The 21,344-nt window shown below is 42.8% G+C and overlaps 1 protein-coding gene across 1 annotated transcript in view; it reads left to right on the top strand.

Moving 5' to 3' along the window:
• The window catches only part of BANK1 (B cell scaffold protein with ankyrin repeats 1), a 421,880-nt gene that overhangs the window by 71,620 nt on the left and 328,916 nt on the right, over nucleotides 1-21,344 (top strand). Inside the window, exon 2 of the mRNA XM_040329952.1 lies at nucleotides 18,766-19,164. Within this exon, the coding sequence (XP_040185886.1) occupies nucleotides 18,766-19,164 (399 nt within the window). The remainder of the gene's footprint in view (nucleotides 1-18,765; nucleotides 19,165-21,344) is intronic.

Here is a 21,344-nt window from a genome sequence, read left to right as displayed (position 1 = left end):
TTCTTTATTTGATCACGTCTGCGGTTTTTATTTTTTGCGCTATAACCAAAAATAGAGCGAGAATTTTAAAAAAAAGCTATATTTTTTACTTTTTGCTATAAAAAATATCCCCCAAAAATATATAAAAAAACTAATTGTTTCCTCAGTTTAGGCCGATACATATTCTTCCACATATTTCTGGTAAAAAATGCAATAAGCATTTATTATTTGGTTTGCGCAAAAGTTATAGGGTCGGATTCAGATAGATTCGTCTATCTATCTGCCGGCGTAACGTATCTCAGATACGTTACGCCGCTGTAACTTTGGGCGCAAGTTCCGTATGCAGAAAGAACTTGCGCCCTTAGTTATGGCGGCGTAGCGTATGTGTGGCGGCGTAAGCCCGCTTAATTCAAATGGGGATGTTGTGGGCGTGTGTTTTATATAAATTTGAGATGACCCCGCGTTTTTTACGTTTGCTCATGCGCCGTCCGTGAAATATCCCAGTGTGCATTGCTCCAAAGTACGCCGCAAGGACGTATTGGATTCGACGGGAACGTAAATGACGTCCAGCCCTATTCGCGAACGACTTACGCAAACGACGTAAAATTTTCAAAACTCGGCGCGGGAACGACGGCCATACTTAACATTAGTTATGCCTCATATAGCAAGGGTAACTATACGCCGAAAAATGCCTAATATATACGACGTAAAAAAATGCGCCGGCGGGACGTACATTTCTGAATCAGCGTAAATACCTCATTAGCATATTCCTTGCGTAACTATACAGAAGCGCCACCTAGCGGCCAGCGTAAATATGCAGCCTAAGACACTTACGCCAGTCGGATCTTAGGAAAATCTATGCGTAACTGATTCTCTGAATCAGGCGAATAGATACGACGGCCCGCACTCAGAGATACGACGGCGTATCAGGAGATACGCCGTCGTATCTCGTATCTGAATCCGGGCCATAGTGTCTACAAAATAGGGGTTAGTTTTTTTGGCATTTTTATTAATTATTTTTTTTTACTAGTAATAGCGGCGATCAGCGATTTTTTTTATTGTGACTGCGACATTATGGCGGACACATCAGACACTTTTGATGCTATTTTGGGACCGTTCAGATTGACACTAAACTAATATTCTATGCTGACAATTGAAGCAAAATAGCACAGTATAGTACACTAACTAACAGCACCTAACAGAGCCCTGTTCTGTCTCTCTCCACGCAGAAATCACACTGAAAATGGCTGCCATTGAAAGAATACTTTTATACTGTGGGGCGGAAATTTGCCATGATTTGATAAAGTCATAATGGCAGTGTCCAATCATGACTCTGATAGTGCTCTGTGCCATGATTGGCTGAAGCTTTCACTGCTTCAGCCAATCAGGGCTTGCAGTGCACCGTTCAGTGCCACAATGCATTGTAGTCGGGGGTCGAACGACACGTTTGTTCGCCGAACGACCGAACAAAGAAAGTTTGGCCCGAACATATGCTCGGGCCGAACCGTTCGCCCATCCCTAATTAGGAGTATGATGCAAATTTATACTGTAGGATGGATAGATAAAGCATATGTTAATATATAAGCCCTTTAGGATATTTATTTTTTCTTATGCATGAGTGTAAAAAATAAAACTAAGCAAACCAAACTGAGAAAAGTAAAAACAAGGAAATAATATTTTCTTAGGAGGAAAAAGCATTAGCCATCAAACAGAAGTGAAAGGCATTTTATAAATAAGTTACTTACTTGGTGATATCTCAGTGGGAAGCTTTAAAGTGTGTCCTTGCCTTCTGTAACACCTTTACCGGAAAATACAGTTACATGGAAACTCCCTGACACAATTTGTATTTGAAAGGGTTTTACTTATTACAGGTGAGTCATAGGTTTCCACTTACATTTATTTTTATATATTGTACCTGAAATACTGTAAAAGTTTCTACGGCAAAGAAAAAGGCACAATCTCTCTTTCCAGAACTTCTTATTCCTTTTTGCTTGTCAAAAAAAGTAAAATGTACATGGCATTAACCTAAAGCAACCAATCAGAATACACTAATCTAACTGCTGAAAACTGCATTTACCAATTTGTGCATGACCTGCAGGCATGGAACCAGAACTTCTAGAGGTTACAAAATGTGTATTTTTATGTTTGGAAGCTTTACGCCTTGCCTGTGATATGGACAGGGTTAAGCAAAGTACCTGTGATAGTGAGCTGCAGTGGGACCATCATGGGAAAGACCATCAACAATACTCAGCCATTGGGTCAAACCTAGGAATGGACATCTTGGGATCCAGATGAAGGGAAGAGAGAGAGAGAAAAAAGTTCTGGACACAGGGACCAAGTAGGGAAACTTTGTTTCTACATGCTGTGAATTACAATTCCCCTGTTGTATAAGGAGCTGTGCGCCGCCCCCTCTGGCTCTCACCGCCACTGAGTGAAATAACATAGATTCATGCATTGCACGAATCTATGTTATTTTCGCCGCTGCCGCTGTTATTCAGATGGTCGGCGCTCAATGTCCGGCCATCAGAATAACGCCAGCTGGTTGGCTGTAGGGAAATGTCTATCAAAACCAACGGCTCTGATAGGCTTTCCCAATACAGCCCTCGGGTCCCGGAAGCTTATTCTCGGAGCGCACAGACTGTACGCCCCTTGAATAAGATGACAGGCGTCTCAGCCAATCACGTTGGCCGGTTCTGGCTACCTGTAACCTGATTGGCTGAGACGCCTGTCAGTCATCGAGGGCGGGAGAAGACATCGTGGGACGTGGATGCCTGACTCCAGTAAAGGTAAGTGCCGGGCGGGGGGGGGGAAGAACGCAATTTACAGGGCACAGTGGGGACAATTGGCACAGCGGCGACCATTAAAGGGCACAGTGGCTGCGTTTAATGGCATGGCACAGTGGTGACAATGGATGGCACAGTGGCTGCATTTAATGGCATGGCACAGTGGTGACAATGGATGGCACAGTGGTGACAATGGATGGCACAGTGGCTGCGTTTAATGGCATGGCACAGTGGTGACAATGGATGGCACAGTGGTGACAATGTATGGCACAGGGGCTGCGTTTAATGGCATGGCACAGTGGTGACAATGTATGGCACAGGGGCTGCGTTTAATGGCATGGCACAGTGGTGACAATGTATGGCACAGGGGCTGCGTTTAATGGCATGGCACAGTGGTGACAATGTATGGCACAGTGGCTGCGTTTAATGGCATGGCACAGTGGTGACAATGGATGGCACAGTGACTGCGTTTAACGGCATGGCACAGTGGTGCGAATTGATGGCACAGTGGTGCGAATTGATGGCACAGTGACTGCATTTGATGGCATGGCACAGTGACTGTGTTTAATGGCATGGCACAGTGGTGCGAATTGATGGCACAGTGGTGCGAATTGATGGCACAGTGACTGCATTTGATGGCATGGCACAGTGACTGCGTTTAATGGCATGGCACAGTGGTGCGAATTGATGGCACAGTGGCTGCATTTGATGGCATGTAACAGTGGCTGCGTTTGGGCACAGTGAGACTGCAATTTTTTTTTCCTTTGCGCCCCCCCAAAAATTTTGAGCACCAGCCGCCACTGCCTCCACAGGAAGGACAGTACTATGCCAGCCAATGTTGTTCATATTAGACTGGACAGTCAGACACTGCCCCATCGGACCAAACCGATGGTTAGTACAGAAAAGCATCGGTTCAAAACCTGTGCATGCTCAGAATCAAGTCGACGCATGCTTGGAAGCATTGAACTTCGTTTTATTCAGCACGTCGTGTGTTTGACGTCACCGCGTTCTGACCCGATCGGGTTTTGGACTGACGGTGTGTACACATATCAGGCCGTACGGCCACCTCAGAGGTGAACCAATGAAAACGGTCCGACGGACCAGTCACATCGGTTTGGTCCGACCGTGTGTACAAGGCCTTACAGGTCTTGGAAAGCGCATCTATCTATCTATCTATCTATCTATCCACATATATATATATGTATGTATATATATATATATATATATATATATATATACACAGTGCCTTGAAAAAGTATTCAAACCCCTTGAAATTTTCCACATTTAGTCATGTTACAACCAAAAATGTAAATATATTTTATTGGGTATTTATGTGTTAGACCAATACAAAGTGGCACATAATTGTGAAGAGTAGAAGGAAAATAATAAATGTTTTTCAACATTTATTACAAATAAATATGTGAAAAGTGTGGCGTGCATTTTTATTCAGCCACCCCGAGTCAATACTTTGTAGAACCACCTTTCACTGCAATTACAGCTGCAAGTCGTTTTGGGGATTTCTCTAGCAGCTTTGCACATCTAGAGAGTGACATTTTTGCCCATTCTTCTTTGCAAAATAGCTCAAGCTCTGTCAGATTTAATGAAGAGCGACTGTGAACAGCAATATTCAAGTCTTGCCACAGATTCTCAATTGGATTTAGGTCTGGACTTTGACTGGGCCATTCAGAAAACTGTAAGACTATAGATAGCAGCTGGCACTCACTAGACATAAAGTGCAAACATGTAAACAATAAATAATAGTGCAGCGCTCATTGTTGTGTATGAGTGTGAAGGAATGATGAATGCAATCAACAAGTATTAAAATCAACTAAGATGACAATGAAATCATTAAGCTGATATACTACGTATAAAATTCCAAAATGTAAAGTCCATCAATAGAAATTGAAGTGATGAAAAACAGTGCTATAAACAATAACACCCAAAGTACTTGAATGCATGAACATTTAATACAAAGTAAAAAAAAAAAAAAAAATTGTCCACCATGAAATTGAAATCCTTGAAGTGAAAGTGAAGACACCCATGTGAGGGCACAGTAGAATAAAACATTTCTCCCTTAGTGTGCAAAGCACTACCATAGAGTAAAATGGGCACGCTTACCAGAGAATGTGGACTCATGTTATTATTATTATTGTTATACACGATTTATATAGCGCCAACAGTTTATGCAGCGCTTTACATTGTAAATTGCTCAAATACTGGTGTGTATTGAGTCAAACAAGCATATGTGAGGTAATACCTCAACTATGACGAGCTGTATAGGATGGATGGTATGTGATCACCCTGTCACGATTAGTTTCACCTTAAATAAAAAGACTCCCAATGCACAGCAGACATCAATAGGAATGGCTGCTCCCGAACATATATGTAGAGAATAAACAGCCTGTCAGGGCACTAGTTCTATCGCCCATGGTTTCGCGGACATGCGCAGAAGGACGGCGCTGTCGCGCACATCTATGCAGCGCGCACACATGCGTGGCCCAGCGGCGCGATGGGTGCGTGGACGCGCTCACGGTAACGCACACGCGCACGGGCGCGCACGCACGCGGCTCCCTCGGAACCAATCAGAATCCTGACCGCCCTATTTAAACCTGCCTCTGACACATGACAGGTTGCTGGTTTATCATCAGCTCCTGTATGTGTTCCCTCTGCTTGACCTTGCCTTTGACCCGGATTGCCTGACTCCCCGATTGGATACCTGACCTCTGCTTTACTACGGATTGCTGCCTTCTCTAACCCTTGACCCCGGCTTGAATCTTGGACTTTGCTGCTCTCTCCGATCCCTGACCCCGGCTTGCACCTTGGACTTTGCTTGTTGCTTCAGCCTTGTTCCCGGCCTGTTCTGGACTGGTCCCTTGCTGCCTGAGCATCCTGTGTTTCCAGATTCCTCACCTGCTTATCAAGTGATGCCAGTAACTTCCGGTGTTCATCCTTTCCTGGACTGCAACCCAGTTACCCGCTCTCGGTACCGGTGCCTCCTGGTGCTTTCCCCCCTCTGTTCCCATCTCCAGAGGGAGGTCAGCGCTGGTTCGCAAAGGTGAGCCGTCCGCAGCATCTTGGCCTCTGTAAGTACGATCCTTGATAGTATAAACCAGCCAGATGTCTGAGGCCGACAGGGCGCGCTCACCTTTTGAGACCCTCTGCCAGCAGGTCTCTGCCTTAACTGAGGCGGTACAGAAGCTTCAAGAGGGTTATCTCCAGATGGATGGCCGCCTACAGCAACTAGCCATCCCACCGGGACCGTCCGCTGCATCCGCAGCTCCATCTATGGGGCATTCAGCTTTACAGCCCTCTGCGGGCCCAGCAGTGATGGTCACGCACCCGGAACCTCGAGTACCCACACCTGAACGTTTCTCAGGCGACCGAAGGAAGTACCGAGCCTTCAAAAACGCCTGCACCCTGTATTTTGCCCTGAAACCCAGGACTTTTTGCTCGTTAGCGGTGAAAGTGGGGTTTGTCATCTCCCTTCTCTCAGATGAACCTCAGGCCTGGGCCCATAGTCTAATGGAGCAGAGAAGCCCCATTCTGGATACCTTTAACGATTTCTTCACTCACATGGCCAAGCTTTATGATGACCCTCTATGCTCCGCCACTGCAGAAACTACTCTCCACAATCTGAACCAGGGCAGACGGCCTGTGGAGGATTACACTGCTGAGTTCAGGAAGTGGTCAGCCGACACCGGCTGGAACGAGGTGGCTTTAAAGTACCAGTACCGCCAAGGCCTCTCCGAGGCTCTAAAAGATGAACTGGCATTGTCCGAAACCCCTGCTTCACTGGAGGGTTTGATCCAGTCCGCCACCCAGTTGGACCGACGCCTGCGGGAGCGGCGTTTTGAGCGGTTCCAGGCCACCCATCTTAGCTGGGCCCCGCCACGACTTCCTCCAGTACCTGCACCTCCATCTGTTCCATTGAACACCTCCTTACCTGATCCGGAGCCAATGCAACTCGGCCTAGTTAGAACACCCCTCACTCCTGAGGAAAGACTGCAAAGGCACCAGGCGAACCTTTGCCTCTACTGCGGGGGGGATGGCCACTTCTTGCGCAACTGCCCGGTGAGACCCAGTAAGTTGAAACCATCACCAACTCTCAATTACCATGTCTCGCATCTGCCACAGACTTATATTGTGCTTTTCCTTTCTCTGCAGCTTCCGGAAGGGGCAACTCGCCTCCCGGCAATCATTGACTCCGGAGCATGCAGCTGCTTCTTGGACTCTACCCTGGCCCAGAAGTTGCACATTCCCTGCCGCACCAAGGACTTCCACCTCCAAGTTCATCTGGCCGACGGCTCTCTTCCCCGTTCTGGACTGGTCACTCTTGAGACTCTTCCCCTTCATGTCATCTCTGACTTTGGACATCAGGAGCACCTTCGGCTGGACCTCATTCCATCCCCCATGTTCCCCATTATCTTGGGTCTCCCGTGGTTACAAGTTCACCAACCGTGCATTAACTGGCTCACCAGAGACATTAGTTTCATGTCCTCTTACTGTTCCCAGCATTGCCTTCTACCTCCTCCTGTCTCCTGCTCCACCATTGTAAACTCACCGGAAAATCTTCAGCACGTCTCTCCTGCCTATCTGGGGTTTAAAGACGTTTTCGATAAACAGCAGGCTGACTGCTTACCCCCGCATCGGCCATATGACTGCCCCATTGACCTTCTGCCGGGCTCTGAGGTCCCCTTCGGCCGCATTTTTCCTCTTTCGGAAACTGAATTGAAGGCCTTCAAGGCCTATATCGACCCTCTTCCTCTCCCGCTGGGGCTGGAATCTTTTTCGTCGAGAAGAAGGATGGCTCACTCTGACCCTGCATAGATTATAGGGAACTAAATAAAGTCACTATTAAGAACAGGTATCCACTACCGCTCATCCCAGAGTTGTTTCAACGCTTTCGCTCTGCTCGAATCTTTTCTAAGCTCGACCTCTGGGGTGCTTACAACCTTGTCCGGATTAGGGCGGGGGACGAGTGGAAGACAGCGTTCAGATCTAGATTCGGACATTTCGAATATTTAGTCATGCCCTTTGGGCTCTGCAACGCACCCGCCACATTTCAACACTTAGTCAACGACATCTTTCGCCAGCATCTGGATGACTTTCTTGTTGTTTACTTAGACAACATTCTGATCTTCTCAGCTACTCTAGAATTACACCGGAACCATGTTAAAACAGTCCTCATGATCCTCAGAAAACACAGGTTATACCTCAAAGCAGAGAAATGTGAGTTTGAGAAAACCTCAGTACAATTCCTAGGCTTCATTATATCCACTGATTGGGTTGCCATGGACCCTCAGAAGGTCAAAGCAATTCAGGAATGGCCAGCTCCAACTGACAAAAAAGGGGTCCAACGTTTTATTGGCTTCGCCAATTTCTATAGGAGGTTCATCATCGGGTTCTCCTCCATTGTCTCCCCCATCACCAGGCTTACTCGTCAAGGGAGTCGTTTTTCATTGGTCACAGGAAGCTCAGGAGGCCTTCACCAAGCTTAAAGCGGGAGTTCACCCATAAAACTGTTTTTTCAAACAATCCCCTTAGCTTCATGCTCGTTTTGTCTAGGGGAATCGGCTAGTTGTTTTAAAATATGAGCTGTACTTACCGTTTTCAAGATGCATCTTCTCCGTCGCTTCCGGGTATGGGTCTTCGGGAGCGGGCGTTCCTTCTTGATTGACAGTCTTCCGAGAGGCTTCCGACGGTCGCATCCATCGCGTCACTAGTAGCCGAAAGAAGCCGAACGTCGGTGCGGCTCTATACTGCGCCTGCGCACCGACGTTTGGCTTCTTTCGGAAAATCGTGACGCGATGGATGCGACCGTCGGAAGTCTCTCGGAAGACTGTCAATCAAAATAGGAATGCCCAGTCCCGCAGCCCATACCCGGAAGCGGCAGAGAAGATGCATCTCGTAAACGGTAAGTACTGCTCATATTTTAAAACAACTAGCCGATTCCCCTAGACAAAACGAGCATGAAGCTAAGGGTAAAAAGTGTCATGTGCGGGTGAACCCCCACTTTAAAACAGTGTTTTCCTCGGCACCCGTTCTATATCATCCAGACCCAGCACTCCCATTCATCCTGGAAGTTGACGCCTCAGAATCCGCTACTGGTGCTGTTCTGTCCCAGAGACAAGGGCCAAAATCTCTTTTGCATCCAGTTGCCTATGCCTCCCGGAAACTTACTCCACCTGAAAAGAACTACGATGTCGGGGATAGGGAGTTACTTGCTATTAAATTCGCATTGGAGGAGTGGAGGTACCTGCTGGAGGAGGCAATTCACCCCATCATGATTTTTACTGACCACAAGAACTTAGAGTACTTATGTTCTGCTAAACGTCTAAGACCCAGGCAGGCCCGTTGGGCTCTCTTTTTCACACGTTTTAACTTCTAATACTAATATTACCTATAGACCTGGTTCAAAGAACGGTAATGATAGATTTGATAGATTTGATAGATCCATTTGGTTATGATAGATTTGATGGTGATCCTAGGGATCATCAAAGATTTGGATATTTTTTTTATAACCTAACCCTGACTTTGTTTTCTCAACAACATTGTCCCCTACTTGTTTGCAGAGTTCCTTGGTCTTCATGGCAGTGTTTAGTTAGTGGTGCCTTTTGCTTAGGTGTTGCAGCCTCTGGGGCCTTTCAAAAAGGTGTTTATATGTAATGACAGATCATGTGACACTTAGATTGCACACATGTGCCATCATTTCCCTAATTATGTGACTTCTGAAGGTAATTGGTTGCCCCAGAGCTTTTTATGGGCTTCATTACAAAGGGGGTGAATGCATAGGCACATCATTTTTTTTCTTCTGAAAAATAGTTTTATGTATATATTTTTCTAATTTTACTTTACCAACTTTTGTGTTCTGATCCGTCACATATAATTCAGATAAAAATAACCCCATTAAACTAAAGGCTGTAATGTAACAAAATAGGTAAAAAGCCAAGGGGGTGAATACTTTTGCAAAGCACTGTATATTCCAATATATACTTAAATAGCTTTTTATTTTTCGAAATCTCTCAATAGTTATGCTGTACAATTTTGTACTTTGTTAGCTTAATGAAAATCGCTGTTCACTAGTGAGTTAAAAATCAATGACAGTTTCAGTATAATATGTTAGGATTTGACACAGACAAATGGAGCACCTCTCTACTGTACATGGAAGATCTGTGCATTGATTAAGCTGTTTCATGCCTTTAGAAATTGTTTGTGGTTTGGGGCAGTCTACAATGTATAATTGTACCCTATTGCCTTGTACACATATACTGTACATCAAAAGCCAAGTGACCCCTGATGTATGAACTTAAAAGATGCATATGATCAAATAGTGCGATACAATTCCTTTTTTATACTGTAAGTTGGTACATCACTTGTAGAGTTTAAATCAAATTTGAATCAGCATTCATGGTCCTTGCCTGTAGTGTAGCATGTGCTTATTCCTGTTTGTGCTGTTAAAGAGAGCCGTCAAAGAATAAATTATACATACATGTATATGTATACTGTTCAGATCACCATGCAACATTGCTGCGCTCTTTTGTGCAGAAATTATTTCACATTATTTTATACATTCATTTGCATTCAATTTCACTAGTAATTAGTATTAGGCCATAATAACCTGTGTTTTAGCTTTATTGTGAAATAAGCCCTATTTTTTTATTCTAATAATGTCTATAGTAACTTTTTTTTCTGTTGGATCCTGAAAGAACCCAGCCTTTACTAACAAGTTAGGTTATTTCAATAAACCGGGATTTACTTGAAATTCCGGGATGGTCCTGACAAATCTAGGACGGTTGGGAGATATGCACAATGCTTTCGTACTTCCACTCCCACCCCACCCCTTTTTAGAGTTTTCTGAAACTGATTTGCAAATAGTGAATCAACATTCTCTTAGATCTGTTTGGTAGACTGCTGAGGCCTCAGAAATTGCACTCTAGTATGCAAGCACATTACCAATAAAATGAATAGGTAGTACATCAAATGAAAAGGAAAAAAAATGTAGTGATAGCTAGAGGTTTGTTTTAGGTCAAAACCAGTCGGTATATAAATTATGTATTTATTAAGGAAGACCTTGCAGCTCCTCACTTTCTAAATAAAAATGCTAACTGGAAGCAATTAAAGAATAAAGCATTGGAAGAATTTGTATATATATATCTTAACCCCCTCTTTGAGACACTTTCTGTAGAAAGTGTTGACATTACTGGGCTTCACCATGGGATCCTGGGAAAGCTGAGGATGTTAAATTGAATGAGGGGGTACTCCAGCTTCAACAGGAAACTTTCTTCCAATGTTTTGTATAGTTAGCATTTTTATTTGGGACAGTAAGGGCTTACAGTTAAGCAGATCTTGCATTTTCAGGCAAGGCCCACTTTTGTTTGGTCAGATTTAAGTGAGTTATTCCTAAGACTTACAGGCCTACAGTATAAAACGCCAAATTTCCTTGCAAATAATGGTACCGCTTTCAGCACCTTTTTTTTTAAATAATCATACCGCCAGGGAGGTTAACATGTTTGTTTTCTTTAGCCCCAAAAAAATGTACTTTAATATTTTTTTCCCCCCAGAGGTTAATTTAAAATATTACATGGTAGCAAGAACATGCGTAATACATAGATGACTGAGTGAGATGAATTGAATATTTCATTTGCATAGCTAGCAGAGCTGAATTATTTTCAGCATTAAAGCTAAATTACAAATCTGTATTTTAATGAAGTAATTAAAGTTACAACATTAATTATGAATGTGATGTTGCACAAGTATTGAAATGTTTCACTCCGTTACATGGAATGCGTAGGAGCAATTACAATTACAATTTAGTCTTCAGCATCACTGCTGCTTTGTTTTTTACTCTAATTTATAGTTTTGCTTTCATCAAAGGGAAACACTGGTGTCAGATGTGTCATCTTTGTGTTTATTTTTTTGGGGACATTATTTATCTTAAGGACTGTCACACTAACCCATTGTTTAAATGCGTCCGTCCAAATGTTCTAGTTACTGCACATAGTACATAACATTTTTTACCTGGTATACTATATAAACTAAAGTGTAAAGTCCTAACAGACCGCTAAAATTCTGTAAATCTTAATTATAAAAGTTCAAGTCTAGTTTCCACTCTATGCAACTTGCAGTTAGTTGCATTTTTTATGCAATATCAAAATCTGGCAAATGTGATAAAAAAAGGGAAAAGATAATGGTTTTGGACCAATTCTATTTTCATTTTTGGCATACAACTTTTTAATGAGGACTGTGTTAGAGATCCTTATATGAGCTATGATCGCACAGGTAAATTGACAGTTGCATATAAAAATAAAGCTAAAATAAAATAAAAAAATCCTTGAGAAAATGCTGTGATAGGCTCCCATACATGTGTGAAAGCCTAGGCACTCGGTTTTGTAATCTCTTCACTGATTTAAGAAGATGACTGTAGGCTTGCTGGAGCTTGCGTAGGCTGCATTGGTTTAAGGAGGCTGTTGATTTGATATCAATAGTGAGGGGGTAGAAGAAGAAGGGAGAAGATGATGGTGAAAGGATGGCAACTTTTTTGTTTTTAAACTAAAGTTATCCATTAAACAGTGGCAAAAAGTAATACAGTGAAATATTCTTTAAAAAGAATCTTGCTTCTTAGGATAGTACAATTTCAATTTATGTATTTAAGCTGTTAATAATGCTAAAAGAAAACATATGACTGGTTTCTAAATGCAACCAAATGCAATTGCTAAATGCAACTAAATGCAACCATCCTCTATGGATATCTTGATTTAAAGTTGAGAACGCAAATTCAATTTGAAGCACACAAAAGTTTGGATTTTTTTTTTCTTCTAGAAATGGACTGGCAGAAAGGCTACATTTGTTTTTCTTTTTAACAAAGAACAGCGGTTTGGAAGATGTTTGGAGATCTCCTTGACAGCATTTTGCAGCTGACAAAAGGGCATATTATTCTTTTATGTCTGAATGCATCATTTCTCAGATGTATTTTTACAGCAGTACCACACAGGAAGAAATGAGAAATAGCAATTTCAGTCTGAAGCCTTGTAGCTCCTACCTTTATTGAGAAAAAGTTAAATATAAAAAAAAAAAACTTTTGGCTGCAATGTTGTTAAAAAGCTTTGTTTAATCCAAACTCTTTTCTTATGTTCACCTAGCAAATATGTTTTCCTGGGGTGTTATGGCAGCATATAATGGGTTGTGGCTCTGCCCCCACAATCTGATAGGACTGGTTGACTATAAATCAAAGACAAACCCGGCTCGCAACATTCTCCTTTTTGTCCTTACCTGATCAGGACTGGAGTCATGAGGTATCCCTTACTGATTGTCGCCCCAGCCATGTACAGCCTCTCCTGGGTGGAAGTCCTTCTTTTACAGCCATTAAATTAGCTATATGGCTGGATCCCCATTCTGGGGGTTTGGGGGGCATAGTTCACCCTCTCCTGGGTGGAAGTCCTTCTTGTACAGCCTCTACATGAGCTTTATGGTTGGCGCCCCATTCTGGTGGTACAGGCCTGTCAGAGAAAGCTTTAAACAAGCTTTGGCGTAAGGGGCAGCTTTTTTTCTATATGCTTTTAGCTTCTTTCCCCTGTTTGCATTGTGGGTGATTGCCATTTCCAAGATGGCTGCAGCATTGCAAATTTCACTCTGAACATGAAAGGCAGGAAGTGATGCCGCCTCTGTGGCCAATGATATCATCAGAAATGACCAAATATGCAATTTGTAAAGGGTTTTAGGGCATTTTTGGGCTACACATGGTGGAGTTTTCTACTCATGCATGCTGGATGCCTATGTGGTCATTATTTGCAGGTATGTTTTCCATTTTTATGGCATTTACCTGGGCTTTTCCTATCTCCTTCTCAGTGTTGCTCTGGGATCACTGTGCTCTTTATGGCATTCACCTTGGCTTTTCCTATTTCCTTCTCAATGCTTGTTCTGGGATCACTGTGTCATGCTAATTTTCATTTCACTCTGCTGCTTTGCTCTGCTTCTATAGGGAACGCTGCCCAGTCAGACCACCTATTGCTTTTAAGGTAAAGGGATTAAGTAAGTAGTGAAGATATTGAGAAAAGGAGAGCCAATATCTACAGCTCTGTAAAAACCTCAAGATGGAGGGAGCTCTCTAAATGTCAAAACAAGTCATCATCTAAGAGCAGACATCCAGGCAATGATAATCAAGGTCATCATCTTACCTCTTATTAGCATTGGTCCCCGTCTACAAACATCACAGCTTACTAGCCCTAATAGTTGCTACACTTGTGGTGGAAAGTTATTGCCTGACAAGTTAGTATGTCAAGTCTGCCTGGAGCAAGCAACATACAGCCCTGCAAGGACCTCAAGATGGAGGGATCCCTCCAGGGCAGAACAGTCACTATTTAGTTGCATAAATTCAGGCAACATTGATCAAGGTCGTAATTTTGTCTTTCATTATTATTGCTCCCCATTTACAAACAGATCACCAACCATAATGGTTGCTGCGTTTGTGATGGAAAGTCATTGCCTGACAAGCTAGTATACACTCATGAATAAGTATGTGTGATGAAACATGTCGGGGGCGTGGCTAAAACATAACCATCTGTAAGCACTTCACGCTGGACACCAGATTCGAGAATAAGAATAACGGTTCGAGCTAGAGGAGCGGGTGAGAGTGATATCTAAGCCGTACACCTCGGGTCTGCCGCGACCACACTATATACCACTACAGATGTTTTCTCCAAGAGCTGTTTGCTGTGATTTTACTTGCTGGCTTTGAAGTGATGTGATGTGAGTGTAATGGTTGCAGTTTTTCACATAGCATTTTATTAGACTGGTTTTACAATATTACACTATTTGGAGCACTTTTTATTTACATGCGGAGAGATCCTATTTACATGCTTGCGACTGGATAACGGAGATCAGCTAACCCTATCTGTGTGTGTTTTGTTTTTTTTTGCCAATCACAAGAGTGTAAGGCATAAATATCTGGTGAGTGTGTTATCCAAAGGGAGCAGAATCACTGGCACTTAGTGGTGTGGTGCAAGACCAGAAAAGTTTACACTGGATCAACTATTTTCCGAATGAATTTCATTATGCTTATGAACTTTTTATTGCATGTAGTATTATTTCACTTGTCACAGGGTGATATTGTTACACTGATAATTTGAATTATCACATTGTTATCATCTCTATAGTGATTCTTTAAATTGTACCGCGTATGAAGTTGTCTTTATTTCATTTTTAGGTTTATCTTTGCACTTTATTGAAGTTCCATACACAGGAGTGTAATTTAGCACCACTTATATTTTTGACTATTGAGTTTGGATAGAGGTAAAAAATACAATCACATTTCTACATCATTAAAGTGGCAGCAGGTTAGTCAGGTGTTTTTCCTTAAAGTGCAATGGTGGTACAGTGTGGGCGTACAAGAGTGTACAAGAGAGTACAACAGTGTTTCATTACATGCACATGTAGTAGTAGCCCCTAAGGAGACTCTGGATAGATGGGCCTTCTGGCATATCTCTCTGTGGTGATCACCCTGACTGATTCCAGACTCACTGACACCCCTTAGCATAAAGTGAACTTTATTCAAAATAAGACCTGCACAAAAGGGGGCTTGCAACTACAATAATTCTACAGTGAATGTAGCAGCCCGAACATAATTATTTAGATATAATGGATCAATTACATTGGCCTGTGGGATCCTAATATAGTCTGCTGGTGTTTGGGCCTGGGCCTAAAGCACTCTTTATATAGTGTGGTTAAAATCCCAAAGTGGGAAAGAAGATGCTCCAAAAAAGGTCTTAGTCCATTCCTTAGTGGCAGCAGGGTCTTTAAATGGCCAGGTGAGGGATAGGGTCACGCATACAAGGTTTTCTTCACATCCCAGTGTTAGCTGGATTTGAGATCTGCTCTTTCTCTGGAACTCTCATTCCTCTCCACTATTTAGGCTTTCTGTCAGATTTGGCTCTGACCTATATTGGTCCGCCACAGTAGCCCCTGCAGCCAGCCTCTCTCTCCTTTGGAATCAGCAATCTTGCCCCAATATTCATCTCAGTCTACCCATCTGCCCTCTGGTCACAAAGCATTCTGCTCAGCTCAATTCTCTCTGCAGTACCTATACAGCAGAACAGCATTCTCATGGCAGCAACTGCCTGATCTCTTCGGTTCCATCTCTGCACTGTACAGCAGTACAAATTTACTCACCAGTCCCCTTGTAGCTCTCTTTGTGATTTTTTTGTCCCTTGTCAGATGCTGTGGGTGGGTTTTAAAGTCAAATGCTGTGGTCCTTCCCAAGATGCCAACCACTTCCCCTATGCTAGGGGCACTTCAGTCATAGAGCCAGTAGATTGGGAAATCCATCGACCAGTGAGAGTTCTTTTCTCTCTCTTCCTGTGACGCACTGTCCTATCCTGCAACAGGAGTAATATCTTCCATTAGTTGGGTCAGAGAGAGAATTGCAGTGGGTTTCAGCTGCAAATGTATGGATCCTTAGGCCTCGTACACACCACCGGATCTATCTGCTGGAATTGATCCGCAGATCAGTTCCAGCGGATAAATCCGGTCGTCTGTACGGCCTAGCGGATATTTATCCGCAGAGATTTCTCGGCCGGATCGATTTCAAGCGGATATAAATTTCTTAGCATGCTAAGAAATGTATCCGCTTGAGTCGGGTCCAGCGGATTGATCCGGTGGTCTGTACAGACTCACCGGATCAATCCGTCCGCTCCCCTCCCTCGCATGCATCGTAATGATTCGACGCATGCGTGGAAGTACTTACCTTCCAGCGTCGCGCACGTCGCCGCGTCATCATCGCGGTGACAGCGCGACACGTCACCGCGGATGAATTCCGCGCGGATTTTGATCCGATGGTGAGTACACGCCATCGGATCCAAATCCGGAGGAGGAATCTCCGCTGGAAACGGTCCGGCGGACCCTTTCCAGCAGAGATCCCCTCGTGTGTATGGGGCCAAAGATGTGCAGATGTCTTAAAGTCCATCTATCTCTGTCTGATATTATTTTGCATCTTAACAACTGATATCTGGGCTTATGTTAAAGAGAAAAAAGACCAAGAGATATAATCATGAATTTACCGTATTTATCGCGGTATAACGCGCTCCCGCGTATACCGCGCACCCCTAAAGTTGCCCCGAATCCTGTGGGAAAAAAGTTTTTTTTTTACTTACAGTTTTGGTGTCTTGCGCGGCGTCCATCGGCGGCCTCGTCGGGTCCGGCGTCCATCTGCGGCTTCGGGTGTCCTCTTTGTCGGGTCCGGCGTCCTTCTGCGGCTTTGGGTGTCCTCTTCGTCGGGTCCGGCGTCCGTCTGCGGCTTCGGGTGTCCTCTTCGTCGGGTCTGGCGTCCTTCTGCGGCGTCCTCGCGTACTCCCCGCTCGTTTCCCGTGCCGAATTTGAATACTGCGCCGACATATACCGAGCGCAGTACACTCGTGTATCGTCGGGCAGGCTCGGCAACTCTCGCCGAGACTGCCCGAAGATACACGAGTGTACTGCGCTCGGTATATGCCGGCACAGTATTCAAACTCGTGGCGGGAAAGCGGGTATCGGCGTTTACCGCACACCCACGATTTTGCCCTGATTTTCAGGGCAAAATAGTGCGCGGTATACGCCGATAAATACGGTAGATTGTATCATCTTATTCTGACTGTAATCCAGAAAACTAACCTGGCAAATTATGATATTTTCATAGTTATTATCTGTATGTTCCCATTGTGAAAACAGTTAAAAACAATTTAATCCCCGTACACATGATCGGAATTTCCGATGGAAAAAGTCAGACAGACTTTTTCCATTGGAAATTCCGACCGTGTGTATGCCCCCTCGGAGTAATTCCACCGGAAATTCCGATGAATTTCATCGGAGTTAAGATAGAGAACATGTTCAGTTTTACTCCGATGGAATTTCGTCGGAATTCAGATGTGATTTTGGTCGGACAAAGGTCCAATCGTGTGTATGGGGCTTAAGAGGAAGACAATTTCTCATTATCTTGCTGGTCCCAAAAACGCATAATTCAAACTATACCTCATAGTAAAACAAGCTTTTTTAACCAATTTATTCAAGTAGCCCAGGTAGGATATTCCATATATTCACTGTATATGTTACTACCATATCACAAGAGACTTATACTAAGCATTCCTGAAAAAAACACATTCAGCATGTTGCATGTACTGTATAACACATGTACTATAGCAGGGATCTCATAACTACGGCCCTCCAGCTGTTGCGGAACTACATGTCCCATGAGGCATTGTCAAGCTCTGACATTCAAAGACATGACTAGGCATGATGGGAAATGTATTTCCTAAACAACTGGAGGACCATAGTTTGGAGACCCCTGTACTATAGTGAAGAAACTTTATACGATCCTAAAAATCTATGTCACAACCCACATGGACTGCAACTGGCAAGACCATGAAAATGTTTTCTTCCACTTAATTGTTTTTAACTTTTTTTACCAGGTGAGCCCTAGTTTATAATTAGTGTTAACGTCTAATTAATAAAATGTTTTCCATTTTTGTACATTTTTTTATTTATTCAGTGATTTGTCTGAGAACACCCAAAGATTTTTTTTCTTTAATTAAAACCTTTATTAAAGTTTTAATTTGAAGTCAGGTCATTCTCTACTTTTTCAAAGGGACACTCTATAAAGGTTACAATGCCTTTCTTCTTGTGTTTACATTTAATTTCAAGCAGTGAACCCTGCACCAGGTATGGTTTACCACAGAGCTCTCTAATTAACCATGGTAATCTACCGTTGTGAAAAGTGTTAATTCTGGGCCTCATGTAGCTCTGAATACTTGTCTATTATGTCACAGTAGTCTTTTTTTTTTTTACAATAACTGAAATCCTTCTATATAGTGCTTCAAATTATGTAAATTTTAACATATTCATGAGGTATTGCAGAAGAATGAATATGCACAACCATACCTTTTTAGTGGTGAAGAATAGAAGATTTTAATTGCACAACCATATAAAGCACGCATAAAATAATATATTATTGGTTTTAATTTCAAATTTTATTTTACAGAGACAACTAAAGAGGTTTTAGTGATTTTTGAGAAGAATGGAGAAGAATGGGCCACATATCTAAAGAAACTATTGAAAACCCATTTAAACACAGATGCAGTATTTCTTTGCAATTTGGACTATGAATCAGAAGAAATGCTGGAACTTCTCAGCCAGTCCAATTATCAGTGTAAACTGTTAATACTGACAAGTTATCTTCTAGAAACCTTCTGCAGAAACCAATGTGCTTATTTCTTTCATCTTCTACAACCATCGCACAGAGTGATTCTCCTGCTTTGTGGTGTGGAATCCCCAGAAGGGTTTTATGAAATATTTCCACTGGAAAAAGACTGTCACGTGATTCTAAGTGATGAAGACCCAAATGAATACATTGCTGTTGTATCCACAGTCATGAATACAGGTAATTTGATTACCAATGTAGCAGAGAACATAAAATAAGCCTGGTAAGTGTAAGTCCAGCCAAGCTCTTTATCGTTTAGTTTTGGATAGAGTAAGGAAGGTTAGATACTCAATAAGATTTGACTTCTATCTGGATCTTCGGTAGAAAGATTTCCCATCTTTTCCTGTTCTGGTGACAATCTTTTCACAGGAATGCAGGAAACAATAAAAAAGCATGTAGAAGTTCTCACCTTACCCTACTTTTTTTTTTTTTTTTGTGTGTGTTGTTATTGGAAATCTTTTTTTATTTCTTTATTTCTTGTGTAATTGTTGTCACCAGGACAAGAAGTAATGGACACCTCTCCAATGGAGACCTGGATAGCAATATAACATTTCATTTCATTTTATCATTTCCCACTCTATCTAAAAATGAAACAAAAAAGTATCCTGGACATACACTTAAGATTTATTTTGGGTCAAATGCAGAATATGTCTAGGATGTATTGAATGTTCGTGTTTAATTAGGAGATACTGCTGAGCTCTCAAACATTTGGGGCATCCTGCGGCTCCCTTAATAGTGTATGGAAGAGACTTATTTGTAGCCATGCAACAAAGGGTGGGTACGGTGTACATTTTAGTGAACAACTAATAACTCACCCTAAGTCCTATGGTATAAATAAGCATCATAAATAAAAGTATTAAGTTTGATGTGATTCACAAGTTTTAATCATCAGTGTGAATAATCTCTAAGGGGCAGATCCACAAAAGAATTACGCCGGCGTATCTATTGATACGTCGCGTAATTTTAAATTTACCGCGTCGTATCTTTGTTTTGTATCTACAAAACAAGATACGACTGCATCTCGGATCGATCCGACAGGCGTACGTCTTAGTACGCCGTCGGATCATAGATGCATATTTCCGCCAGCCGCTAGGTGGCGTTTCCGTCGAATTCCACGTCGAGTATGCAAATTAGCTAGTTACGGCGATCCACGAACGTACGTCCGGCCGGTGCATTTTTTTACGTCGTTTGCGTTTGGCTTTTTCCGGCGTATAGTTACCCCTGCTATTATGAGGCGTACTCAATGTTAAGTATGGCCGTCGTTCCCACGTCGAATTTCGAATTTTTTACGTTGTTTGCGTAAGTCTTTTGCGAATAGGGATTTGCGTAGAATGACGTCACCGTCGTAAGCATTGGCTTGTTCCGGTTTAATTTGGAGCATGCGCACTGGGATACCCCCATGGACGGCGCATGCGCCGTTAAAAAAAAACGTTGTTTACGTCGGGTCACGACGTATTCACATAAAACATGCCCCCATCACATCCATTTGAATTCCGCACCCTTACGCCGCCAAAGATACACTACACCGCCGTAACTTACAGCACAAATTCTTTGAGGATTAAAAAAAAATAAAAAATAAGTTACTGCGGCGTAGTGTATCTTAGATACGCTACGCCCGGCGGAAAAATGCGCCGCTATACGTGGATCTGCCCCTTAATGTTTACAGCAAGTACTGAAATTGCACTTCCGTTCAAACATCTTCCACTCATATTTAGATAACTTCGATGTAATACCCACCCTGAAATGCAAGTCAAACTTGTTACTATGTGAGATAGCCATCACTTAAAGCTCCAACTAGTTACTTTTACAATGCTTATTCTCTGTTGCTCTAAGCTTCAGAGAGTATCTCTCCCCTGTTTTTGCAGTTTCTGTAAGTTAGAAAACTTTCACATAACCTTCCTTACTTTCACATCAGGATCCCCCTTCACATTAGGAGCTCCATCAGAATGCACCTTTTCACATTAAAAGTCCCTTTCATATCAAACCCCCTTATTTGCATCAGGAGCACCCCTTTACACAAGAGTCCCCAATTCACATCAGGACCCTCCTTTACATCAGAGGAATCCCTTCACATCAGAGTCCTCAGAGACCCCTCAGATCAGAGTCCTCAGAGCTCTCCCTCATCAAAGTTCTCAGAGCCCCCTTACATCAGAGTAGGCGGGCCCACCTACACCATATAAACACATGATGCTGTGTGGTGCCATTAAATAGAAGATAGCATTGATTTACTAAACTAAGGGTTATTGGGGGTGCTGGCAGAGCTATAGCACTTCTTCAAGTGTACTATATGTTCCCTACCCTGCATATAACATTCCTTCCCCCTCATTAAATTGACTTTTTTGGCATCTCTGCAATGACTT

The sequence above is a fragment of the Rana temporaria genome, chromosome 1 (genome assembly GCF_905171775.1).
Source record: "Rana temporaria chromosome 1, aRanTem1.1, whole genome shotgun sequence".
Classification (NCBI taxonomy): domain Eukaryota; kingdom Metazoa; phylum Chordata; class Amphibia; order Anura; family Ranidae; genus Rana; species Rana temporaria.
This window is presented reverse-complemented; position numbering and strand designations above follow the sequence as displayed.